The 13,390-nt window shown below is 37.6% G+C and overlaps 1 protein-coding gene across 1 annotated transcript in view; it reads left to right on the forward strand.

Annotated features, from left to right (window-relative positions):
* b3glcta (beta 3-glucosyltransferase a) overlaps nucleotides 1-13,390 on the forward strand; it is a 91,737-nt gene that overhangs the window by 6,782 nt on the left and 71,565 nt on the right. The window contains exon 2 of the mRNA XM_042487441.1: nucleotides 8,231-8,274. Within this exon, the coding sequence (XP_042343375.1) occupies nucleotides 8,231-8,274 (44 nt within the window). The remainder of the gene's footprint in view (nucleotides 1-8,230; nucleotides 8,275-13,390) is intronic.

The following is a 13,390-nucleotide window of genomic DNA, read 5'->3' on the forward strand; positions in this document are numbered from 1 at the left end:
AAGGTAAAAAAAAACACTGATTAGTTTTTTTAAAATGTTTTCTTTCGTCGATGGGCTGCTGGACCAGCACCTGCTAATGTTTGCTCAGTTTTTTCCTTGATAACTTAATATTCAGACGTTCAGGAGATTTTTCCTGGGAGCCAAATCATCTGCAGAGGTCTTCTCCTATCCAAAATAAATGGACCTCGTGATTTAAATCCGTGAAAATGCTGAATTAGACAGACTCATGTTCAAAAAATCTGTGTTTTTCTGATGTCCTTCTCTAAGTGAATGGCCTTATCTACAGCCAGTGTTTGTTTAATGTCGTAACATAACCTTTTCAACATGGTGGAGTCCATGGACAAGGACCCCGTCTGTAGATATAAACAGTTAATTCTAAGGTAACAAGGACATGATCTACACTAAAGAAAACAAGAAAACATTATATTACATCTCTGACAATATATCCCACTAAATCCTACCCACCGGACCTTAAGTGGTACCTACCAAAGAAAACACTAAAGACAAAATGATGTTATGTCTTTTCCTGTAAACACAGGCAGAGCCACCTTATAAAACTGTCAAAAATGCCACATCATTCAGTTGCTGACAGTAGCATTTAGAGGTTAACAGTGTGGCCACCGTAGTGAATGTTTTGTAATTTATGTAGTCGAAGTAGAAAGGTTTAAAAAATGACACAAACTGTATTTAGATAAAAATATGGCATTGAGAGAGCTCCAAATAGAAGCAATAACTGGGTTAGGAGCTGCCAGTACGGCTCCTCGATGGCTGCTGGCGGTACTTGAGTGGAAAGAAAAAGTTTAAATTTAATATGACACAATGCCAGATGAAGCCTGTGCTTCCTGCATGCCCAACATACAAATCAGATGCATTATTACGATTGTATGTGCAGTGCAAACTGTGTGCCATCTGTGCCAGTTCTTTGAGGAGCTACTCTTGTTAGAACAGTGTTTGCTGCCTCCGTCAGCACAAAGTGTTTATCCATGAAATAATTACAGAAGAAAACACATTTTGTGATTAACTTTACAGATTTCTTTCACAATGAAAAATGGGTTGAAGCTGCATTCAGTAATTTTTGATTAATAGGGACTAGAGAGTGGAATAAAAAAACTCACAGCAACACATTTATCACCTTTTTGAAATGTTTTCATACTAACACAAAGCAGCTTTTAAAGAAAGAGTGATTACACAAAACAAAAAGATATAGATTTGTTTTATGCCACACAAATTGAGGTCAAGACAGGTCTGAATGAGTTCAGAGTGGTTCTCGTTGGACAACAACTTCATTCTTTGAATGCTCAGAGACAAGAATAAAACTGAGAGGGGTCATAACAGACAAAATTTGAGTTCTTTATAAAGGTCGAGAACATAAAAAACCCTAACGATAAGAGCATCTGAATGAACGATTCTGCAAAACCCAAAACCGTTTCAATGACAGTGTGTTGTTTTCATCAAAGCCAACATTTTAGAAATTCTTGCTTCCTGTAATATCTGTGAGTAGTTTAAGGCCCCGATCAGACTCGCTTTAGCAGCCTCGGGTAGTGTTTTGTTATGGTCTTAAATGAGTGTGAGGAGTTTTGCTTGTTTTGCTTTTGTGATGATGAGCAGCTGGCACTTGCTTTCCACTCTATGCTCCTCTTGTTTTTGCAGGAGCACCCTGAGTGCCTCAAAAATCTTCACCTCAAGGGACACCCGTCAGCTCACCTATTAGGGCGTTTTCCTCATGTATGTATGTCCTGCCGCAGCAGCTGCAGGTTTGATTCCAACCCGTGGCCCTCTGCTGCAAGTCATTCCCTTTCTCTGCTCCTGTTGCTCTAAAGCTCTCATGCCAAATAAAGGCAAAAAGCCCAAAAAATAATTTTAAAAACCCAAAACTTGAACTCAGAGTGGAAAAGTGTCTAACATCATTGGTGGTCTTTCCCGATTGTCCAATCAAATGAAGTGAGAGGCAGGGCGTCTGTAGTGGCTGACCAATGGTAGCACTGAGATAGCTTTAGCTCACTTTAATTTTCCGGCAAGACATATCTGAACTCATTGTAGCCTCAACTACTTTATTGTTATTCTACTGGACAAAAAATCTCTACTTACCAATGTATCGTACATCTAGAGGACAGTACCGTGTGAAATACCGTGAAGCGAAATTATGGAACATGAACTTGAACTTTTGAACAGATTCTATGTCTTTATCCCAACCAAAAAGAAACTTAAAGTGGTTTGATATCAAAAACATTTTACTGTATAGGTCATAACTTTGTTGTGTGGCTGCTGTGTTTCTGTATAGTACTGATTTATTTGATGTTATGTTTATTTTTTGTCATGTTAACAATTTAAACACCTTTTTCACACAAACTGTTTTATATCCCTTAGCTTTTTCCCCTTTATATCTAAATGTGCAAATAAATAAACTAAACTAAACTGATATTTTACCAACTATAATTTGGCCCAACAAGACGACAGATTGTCAAACTCATTCTAAAATAAGCCTTGAAAGGAAAATCATTAAGTCGAAGTGATTCCTCCTCTTTCTGAGGGTCTCATATACCCACATAGATCTCAATTTCCCTTTGTTCGGTCTCCAAGTGCCCTTTGAATGTCCATTTTTATGCTGATTTTAAGGTACAGATATGTGGGTTTATTTCACAGCAAAATAGCTGGATAGGTTATTCAGTGGTTGCCTGGCAACATTAAAAACAAAGATGCAACACGCTGCAAGAAGCACTCTAATGTCTAATATCTCTAATGTCTAATTGGGGCCTATGTATGGTCAAGGTTGGCAAAGTCAATAGACATGGTTAAAATTTAAAAAATTAAAAAAGGTAAGCTTTCACTGATCACCCACCTTCTGCATGAAAGCCTGATTAACTACTCCACCCGCCCTGCACACTATACTTTCCTCCTCACTACATATGGGGCAAACCTGGGTATTCCTGGGTACTGGTGGAGGAAGTTTTCAGTTTCTTCTCTCAAGTAAAAGTACTAATACCACATTGTGAAAATACTGTTACAAGTAAAAGTCCTGCATTGAAAATGTTACTTAAGTAAAAATAAGCAAGTATATTCAGGAACATGTACTTAAAGTATTAGAAGTGAAAGTGGCTAGTGCAGAAAATTCTAAAATAAAAAAAGGAAACAATGCACCCCAAAACACAAAATTATTAAAAAAACAAACACACAGAAAAACACTCTAAAAACTGAAAAGTATATTAAAAAAAGAGAAAAAACCCCTAAGGTCAATATTATTAAAAAGAAACAATCACACACCTAAAACTCAAAATTATTTTTTTAAAAAGAAGAAAAAAACCCACTGGAATAGATGTTTATCAGAACAGTTGATAGTTATTTTTCTGTCAATCAGCTAATTGATTGTTCAACTAATTGTTTTGTTTGCACTTATGAAAAGTTTGTCATTTATTTCTAGTAAAACATCAGATTTTATGTTTCAGATAAATGTAGAGCAGTAAAAAGTACCCTATTTCTTTCTGAGACATAGTGGAATAAAAGTATGAAGTGGCATGAAAAGAGAATACTTACACCAGTACCATGTACCATACTAGAGTAAATGTCCTTGGTTACATTCCACCACTGTTCCTGGGTATACTGGGTTGCAGGCACAATCTGCACACATGCGGTCAGTTAGCTAACAGCTGCAACTAATTTCAGTAGTCTGCACTCATGCTGTGGTGACTGCAAAAAACTCCATCAAATTTGCATGAAAAAAGCAAGATTAAAACACACCTTACTGGCAGACACAGAGCGACATGAGAATTCCATTTGAGTCCACTTTGTCACCATCAGTCAAATTAAGGTTCAACATTCACTCCCATTTTATCTCTCACTCGACTCGTTGACTGCAAAGAAAAAAAGTCTCTTTGGTTTGCTGAATATTTGACTGTCCTCAACAGCCACTCTGCCATTTTTTGCCATGCAGATAGCGTTCCTGCATGAACTCCAGTGCTGGGAGCTGCTGTCTATGGTTTTAGAAGGGGTTGGTTAGAGCTGACTCCAGGTTTAATGGCCCTCAGCTTGGGGATGTTTGTGCACTGGTCTGGATCGCAGCCCCACCATAAATATCAACATTGTGAAACTAACATGATTTGAGACTTTATTGTCTTTGCCAGATTAAATAACTTTGTTTTTTGGGACCAGTGCAGCTGCAGTTCAGACTCTTCACTATTCAGCCTCTCTGGAAGCTTTTCGTTGTCTCATTTTGCTTTGAACACTCAGACACAGATGTGATTATCAGAGCCCTTTTAACGCTGACACTGACTGCTAATTAGCATTCAAGTTAATATAATACACCTGCACAGCCGCCTTTTGTTAATGTGATTTAGTTACTTCAAAGTACTTTCATGTGGTGTTTCCATTTATTTCCTCTCCCGCTGTACCCATTAAATCCTGGATGATGTACAAAGTTCAGTTAGACGCCAACCAACCGTCAAACAAGAAAATCATTGCTTAATTCCTATGAATCCATCAAGATTCTTACATTTTAGACAAGGAAATGACTCCTGGCAGAACAGCTCACCTCGAACAAAAAGGAGTTGTCATCCTGTAAAGTACATCGCCATTATGCATATTTTCTTCGCACACACCAACCTGATTCACTCCCGTTGTTATGAGCGCAGTGTGTCCTGGCTAATTGCATCGGACGTCTGCTTTTATTACAAAGACAATGTAAATTGAGGAGCTTGTTGAAAAGCATTCACAGCTTTCAGCGCGTAGAGTGATTTGCAGAGTTTTTTAAATCAAAGTGAGCGAGTTCCCCTCAGCGCGGCTCAATTGAAAACATGGTTGGAAACAACAGAGTTGATTATGCAGGCTGAGGAGGCGATGAGATGGAGCTGCTCCCATCAGCACTCCTGACACTGTGTAGGGAGTTACACCCCCTCTCCCTCTCCCTCTCCCACTCCGTGCATCTCTGCCTCTCCCTCTCCAGGGTAAGCCTTAAAAAGATGGGAAGTTCAAGCAGCTGGAGCAGAAAGGATTATGAACATATTCCTGTAGGAAGCTTTGTTTCACGCCAAATGTTGCATTTTTAATACTGACCGAAAGCGGGATGCCAGATGACAAAGTAGTCATTGTCCTCGCTCTGTGGTGCTCGTGATTTGCTGAATCATGTTTTATGTTTGTGAACTTCTCATGACAATTAGGATTCATAGATATGGTGATAATAATGTAATTTAGCCCGAATTTGGTTAAGCTGGCTTTTCATTGCTGACAAAAAAAAGAACTCCATGCAAGTTGGGTTTTTTTTGTTTTGTTTTTTTCATTTCTCCTTTACTTGCTCCTTTATCAGCAAGCACAAGCTTCTCTTTTCTTTAGGAGCCATTATGTTCAGAGATAGAGGACATTTGCTGAAAGAGAAAGTTGATAAGAAACGAGTGAAAAACTGTAAAAAAAAAAAAAAAATTAAATTAAAAAACAACAAAAAATGCATCGAGTGTTTAAAAAACAAACAAACAAGGAATTTCTTTTTGAGCTTTGCAGTTTTTTTTGTTAAGATATTTTTTGGGTGTTTTTGCCTTTAATTGACAGGACTGCACAAGTGTGAAATGGGGAGAGAGAGCGGGAATGACATGCCGCAAGGGGCCAAGGCCGGAGTCAAACCCGCGGCCGCTGTGGCGGGGACACAGCCTCTATACATGGGGCGCCTGGTGGCTCAGTGGATAGAGCAGGCGCCCCGTGTATAGAGGCTTTGCAGTTTTGTTTTTTACCTTGGAGATAGCAGTTGACAATCTACGCTTGATGTCCGACAACCACATCATGTCTACATTGGGAGATCGTCACCTCAGTTGTCATGGAGCTGTAGCTGTTTGAACTTTGCGTTATATTCAACCCTTTTATGACTTCCAGTCCATGATGGTTAAAAGTTGAGGGTGACAGTTTATATGATCAGTGATATTAACAATATGTTTATATCATTAGTAGAGCTGTCAAACAATGATTTTTTAAAATCGCTTTAAGTACTTCAATGGTTCTGAAATTTTCTTGAAGGAATACTTCACCCACAATGTGAACATTTGTACATCAGTTAATTATAAAATATTAATGCATTCTCATCCCAACTCGTCAAATACTGACACTTGGTTACAAACCATTAAAATGTGCAGTGCCAGGTACCCTCTTACATCAATTTCTGATGGGCAGGGATGGCCTGTCACTCATTAGTCTTTTCAAAATGTACTTTCATTTCCACAGTTTCTGGTTATTACATGCATACAATCTTTTTCAAAATAGGAACCACACCTGGGTTTTAGGTTTATTTGACCAGGTTTAGGTAACAAAAGCATACGGTTCTGTTAAGAAAAAAAACATTGTGGTTCTAATTTAATGTCATGTGACATATGTTACTAGCGTAGCAACATAAAAGCACACTTAGATGTTTTTAATATAACTCAATTGACTTATGGTTTTGCACCTGGCATGAATAGGGGGTTCCAGGGTGAAAGTCCAGAGTTTGTTTGAACCATGCCCCTCCTGCCTGTTCAATGTGGGCTTTCTCAGGCTTTATTATCTGTATTTGATGAGCTGGAGTGAGACCAGGCTTGCTATGTTACCTTGAATTTGTGAAGATAATGTTTTTCTCGCATGCCTCCACAGAAAACGGCGAACGTATGGATTTATTGATTGGCAACCGTCGTAAACAACAGCAAACCTACATCAAAACATCTGTTTACAAACTCTCACAAAACCAGTGCAGTATAAACCATGTGTTATTTCACCAGTCATATGCTCAGTACTTCACAAAATGCAAGATAACATACTGCAGTTGAAAAATGCATGTGCTCGTAAAGCACTGAGAATACGACTGGTTATATGAGACAGGAGGCAATCGAGAAAAACAGAGGCTTCTTCAGGAGTTCAAGGTAACACGACTAATTGATTTACTCGTTTGTTTTTTTGTCTGGGTGAAGTATTCCTTTAAGATGAAACTTGTCACAGAAGTGCTGTTTTTTACCAGTTTATTTTTCATTATTTCCAAGGACTTTGGTTGATATGAAGGATCAGCAGCAACTCTTTTGTGTTTCCTCCCTATTTGTCTCATCACTTTCTCTGCTGTCATCATCACAAAAGCACTCTATTACTGCAAACTGCAGAGAACACAGTCTCTTCCAGCAACAAACAAAATAGATTTTTGTAAAAAAAAAAAGAGAAAGAAATCCTTCTGTGCATCTTTCTGTGAGAATCAGCAAAGACCTGAGGTGTAATCACCACCTTAATGTGGGTTTTTCTTCTCTTTTTAAGACATCATATACATCTTCTTTTTAAAAGGAACATCAAAAAATAATATTCATTTGGCTCAGTTGCCAGATTTGGACTGTGTGGAAACTGGCTCGTATCCATTGTTGTTTTTTGGTGCTTTCATGACTAAAATAATTAGGTTCATTACACTGTTCGTTTGTTCTGAACTGGTGGCTTTACTCCAGGCTTTACACACTGGAGTGTTTTGAAGTTAAATCAGCTCTTTGAATAATTTAAGACGAGGGTTCCCTTGCAATGGAATTAATATCTGACCAAGTTGCTACAGATTGGGTCATAAAAGCAAAGTCACAGAGAATGTATCTGCCTTAAAAAATATGTACCTTTTATAATGGACTTTGAGTGTGTGTGGTGTGTGTATTGGATATCACACAGCAGCAGGAATTTCAGCTGGATTGTTCCTAGAAACTGTTGCTACTTTTAGGTTTTAATCAACGCTCTCAGTTGCCCTCTGATAGCTCCTGCAGCGAGTCAGGAGAGGAAATTTAACTCTTTCTCGGTTCTGTCACCTAATTAAAGTCAGATTTAAAGCTGACTGATGTTGGAGTGCAGGCTGATTTGATATAAACGGCTGTATAAATTCATTCTCAGAGACACTGCTGTTTTTGATGTATTGATTTGAAACCCTGGGAATCTTTCGGAGAAGATTTTCTCGTCTCAGAATCGATGGCAATGTAATTGGATAGAAGCACTCTGCGCTCTAATTATAAACTCGAATAGATGAGTGGTGCTCTCAGAGATCCAACATAGACTCAGCACCAAGAAATTAGGCTCTGAGTTATCTTTTAAATTGTATTTTTTAGATATAATAACTTTAAGCAGGTTGTTTTGTTTTGCCCTGCTTTTGTACAGCAGATTTTGGATGGCCTGAAGGAAAAAAAGGAGATAGTTTATAGTTCAACTTGAAAGGATTCATTGGTCTTTGCATGATTGTCTAAAAAATATCATTTTTCTCTTTCTGCTCTTACAGTTCATATCAACTTTTCAGCGTGCAGCTCAGGAAAAGGCTCACAGGTAAGAAAAAAACAACTTAACAAATGTGATTCTTTATTTCCTGTGTGCAGATAAACCCCTGCGTGTTTGCTAGTTTCTTGGTAATTAGTGTTAATCATTCATTTGTCCGTCTCCTCACCTCTATTAAAGCCTTAATTACCTGACCAACTGAAATTAACGAGCGTGGTTTTCTTTCAAATGGATTGATTATTGCCCTCAAGATTGGAAGCTTAATTTGCTCTGCAGTACAAATCCATTCCTTACCTCAAGTGCGAGATGATTTTCTTGCTGTTGCATTTTCTAAGTCTGCAGTTGCTGCTCAATAAATAATTAACATGTTCAGTTGCTCTACTTCTCAATGGTGTGAGAAGATGTTGACAGTAAGTCTCCTGGCAGAGGTGCTTAGCATCACAGAAATGGGAAATTACTTTCTCTTTAGACCGCCTTTTTCCCTGCGGAGGAGCTTTAACCCCTTTTGCTTTAACAGTTTTTCACTTTCTCTTTTTTTCAAAAAATGATGTTAGGTAGTAATTGTCATCAACTACCCCCCCCCCCCCCCCCCCCCCCCCCACACACACACACACACCGGACTTTGTCTGCAAAATGTCACTGAAATTAACTATCGAACAGGAAGAGAGACAGAAGAACACAAAGAAACACAAAAGACCCAAAAGACATAGAAAGGAACTCAATAACTATTCCAAGGGGCAAAACAATCAGGAAGACACAAAATTACATGAAAGAAACACGATGACTATAAAGAACACAAAACAACCACAAAAACACACAAAATGACCAAAAAAAGGCACAAACTACTAGTCAGAGACACAAAACAATCACAAAGTCACAAATTGACACAGAACAACTGAAACAGACACAAAAATACCAAAAAAGACAATCTACCACTAAGAGACACAAAACAATTACAAAGAGATAAAAAACGACTAAAAAAGACACAAAGTTTACTTAAAGAGACCAAAAATGATGACAAACAGACCCTAAAAATACAACAAAGGGACACAAAACAACCACTAAGTCACACAAAACAATCTCAAAGAGATAGAAAATAACCTTAAAAAAGACACAACAAAAATGACAAGAGACACTGAATTAAAAAAAGGGACATAAAATAACAACAAAGACACAAAACAACCAAACAAACCAAGCAAATTTCCGCATAACTACAAAGAGATGCAAAAAACAAGGGAAAAAACAGGCAAAGCCACCATACAATGTGTGTCTTGCTCCTGTCTATGAGAAGTGTTGGAGCCTTCTGTATGTCTGTGTCCTGGGTACCATTGTCTCATTATCTGTCCATGTTCCAGTGTAATCAAAGTGAAAATTAAAAACATCCTAGAATAATTGATTCTCTGTTAGGTTGCATTTATGAGAAGCACACAAGGATATTGGCCGTTAATTTCAACAAAAAAAGTTTGCCTAAGTCTGTTTTCTTCCTGAAAATAATTGTGCCACATTATCAGAGCGCCTTTTTAAGAAAGGATGATCAGTCAAAGCAAAGTCTAACACAATCTCAATTTTTTTTCCCCCTATAAAAGAACGATTAGGGACAGCTGCCTGTCAGAGTGATAAAGCATTAAGCAAAGAATTAAATGACATCCATTCAGGAGAAGAAACCCATTAAAGGAATGAAAAGAGCAGTGTTTTTGCAACAATGGAAATCAGGAAGAAAATGTCATGTGTAATATGCTGGAAAAAAAAGACATAAATGTCTAAGAAAAGCCTCAGAAAAATGTATTTTTCTGTCTTCTCATCCCCTCTTGACCCTGACAAGTGGTTGCTGGTGTTTTGTGAAGCTCATGGGGGGTGTTTAGTTACCACGGGACCAAGCGGTAGGTTGCTCACTGCCACATCAGCCCTGTGTTACTTAATACATTCACAATGCATCTGAATTTTTTGAAATCACAGTTTTGACAGGTGTCTCCCAGATGGAGAGTCGGGCCTAAGTGACTTACACCTTGTTTCAGGTATTTGTTGTAGTTACTTTTGTAAAGTGTTTTTCTCACCAAGCCCACCTGTAAAGTGGAAACCAGGTTGTTGCCCCCTTTTCAGATATCCCGAGCAGAAGCACAACATTAACAAATTAGAGAGGAATACAAATTTGTAGGTCATGGAAGCGCTCCAGTTTAGTTGTGGAGAGTCATGGCGTAAGGCAGGGCAGTCATTTACATACATTCTGCAGCACAAGCTTTTTAATGAGTGGACTGTAAAGTTAACACGCTTGATTTATTAATTCCAAAGTAAACCCGTTGCTGAATAAAGCAATTAATTATTACTCTTTCCACAGAGGATTATTGACTTTCTAACAAATTAGCAATTTACTTTATATGGGACCTTTTCCTCAGTGTAGCTTATAAAAGTTTTTGTAGCAAAAAAAAAAAGAAACACTAATTCTGATTCCTGCATCTCCACTTCATGTTAAAAAGATACTGTCCCCAAGAGTGTTTTTGTTTGAGCTAGATAATTCAGGAACTTGAGCTCATGACAGCCATAACTCAGCTGTTAAATTCTGTTAAACTCACCAGACACTGTCGACATACAAAGGTAGAGCTTAGTAAATGATAGTTGGAAGACATCATGCTGGCTTAAACACAGAGGCTGCTTGTTTTTCATTCAATGCTGAAGTTAGCATTTTGGGTGTTTTAATAATTCAGCCCATTTACTATAAATCAGTTACTCTTCATATTATTTTCATCCATTTATTCCCAAGAGTGTAGATAGCTCAGTTTCTTGATACATATTTAAGTCAGTCACTGGTGTCATTGCGGTCTTGCAGAGCTTCATTGTGATAACTGCAGACTACAGTTACTAAATGCTGGGCAGTGGTTTGCAGTTTTTATATTATAATTTAAATGAATGGTAGTACTGTTTAACAGTTGCTATTCAATGGGAGAAAAGAACTTGATAGTTGTCAGAATCCATTAATGATCATTAGTATGTTCATGCTGGGCAGTATGTGGATATTGTGTAAAGAGACTAGATGTCGTGTTAGATTTTAAGTATCATAATATAGCAAGTTTTTTAATTTTCCTGGTTTAAAAGCTGCATTACAGTAAAGTGATGTAATTTTCTGAACTTACAAAGTTGTATTATTTGTCTTTACCCTTTTAATCATTATATCCATCTTATTGATGATTATTTAGCATAAATCTTATTGTTTAAATATTATTTTGAAAGCATCAATAGCCAACCCTTCAATATCAATATCAAGGGTATTTGATCAAAAATATTGCAACGTTTATGTCTATACCCCATTTCCATCTTAAGTCTGACATTACGTCCACACTAATCAGCTTTAGTGGGGAAGGAGGATTTGAGTTTTACCAAATCAATCACTGGAGACCAAAGTATCTGCTTCTCACAGATTTTTATTTTTTATTTTTACCCTTTTAATGACAGGACAGGGCTGCAGGTTGAAATCAAACCCTGGCCACTGCAAAGGCCTCTGCCTATATGGGACACACACTCTACCAGATGAGCTAGAGGTCGGCCCAATGTCAGGTGATATTAAGAAGACAGGTGCAAAAGAACAGCCTCAATAGCAGCATTTATCTTGTCCGTGAAAACTGCTTGACAACAGCTTGACAGCAGCGTTAGCCGATGCCGCTGATTGGCTTATCAAGTCCCTCAGCTGCACTCATTGGTCATTTTTTTCTTTTAACCAAGAAACCAGCGTTTCATGTTGTATTGTCAGACGAATCAGTCAACTCAAACGTGTGGTGGACACATTCAAAGGTTTGGACCCAGGCAATAAGTATGTAATTTATCCACCTTGCTCCTGAGAAGGTCAGACTGTTGTGAGCTTTGAAAAATGGTTGAGAGTGATGTAAACTTTGTTTTATATCCAACGACCCATGGAGGGCTTTAAAGGGATATTTCACCAATTTTCAACCAGCTTTGAAGCAAAACAATATGGGTAGTACATGACATTAACTTACAAAGGCTTTCCTCCATCTAAGCAGTGCCTAAATATCCCTTCTCCCCGTGGCGAAACTCCTCCAAGTGATGTAATTTACGTCATTTAGCATTGTGTTGCTGGCTCTCTGGCTGTAACTCAAACTACAGGCTACTTCCATATTTACATATGTCAAGCCAATCATGCGTCAACAACATAGACAGAGAGTATACAACTAATCAAGAAACTTACCAGCTCCTCCCTCTCCGAAATCCGAAATCCGATCAAATGGTAAAACTAGGCCGTGCTAATCAAATATAAACCAAGGCTATGTTACTGTACTGCCTATTTCTCTCCTAAAATGTTTCTAGAAATATATGTATGTAGCGGTTTAAATAGGAGATGTATTAATTAATTAGCAATTAATTAAAATTATAAAATATTAATTAATTAATAAATCAATACCAAAATACGTAGCTATAACTCATAATGCAAAATTATGACTCAGAAATATGAATTGGTATAAAGATGAAGTGGAGTAATGGGACTCAACTTCGGCTATCAGGAACAATAAGTTTACATTAAAAATTAGAGTTTAAAAACCTTGGAGCACCACCCATTAAAATAGGAAGGTTGATAGCCCATTTTACCGTATAAATTATTCTAGTCTCATAATTTGAAATTTGCTACAGAGCTCTTTTTCCAGGTGTAAAGGGACCTGACATTATGCACACACACATCACAAGATCAAGTGTCTTTATAAATGAAAGGTTTAAACTACTAACTACACAGCAAAACTACTCCTAAAAGTACAAATAAATGAGTTTAAGAATAAGTATGGATAACTGATGAAACAGTGAATACAGCAAAGACACAAAGTTTATAAAATGGCTAAATGAACAACAAACTAGTAAATGAAGCAACAATAAAAATGAGGGGATGAAAACTAGCGAGGAACTGAATTAGATGTGACATCTGGACTCGATCAGGTGCACTGAAATAGTGCACGATGATCAAACAGATGAAAAGTTAAGATTAAAGAAAAGGCAATGTCAAGCATCGATCAACAGCAGAGAGGAAACCTGTCCCATAAAACATTTAGGTAAAAGATAAAGAAGAGGCCTGATCAGAGAATAACCCATAATTGTATTATTGGGAGATCCTGACCTAGGTTTAACACTTCTTATGTTTCCCTACCCTTTAAGAGCATCAACCTCATAACAG

Source organism: Plectropomus leopardus, chromosome 5, assembly GCF_008729295.1.
Source record: "Plectropomus leopardus isolate mb chromosome 5, YSFRI_Pleo_2.0, whole genome shotgun sequence".
Classification (NCBI taxonomy): domain Eukaryota; kingdom Metazoa; phylum Chordata; class Actinopteri; order Perciformes; family Serranidae; genus Plectropomus; species Plectropomus leopardus.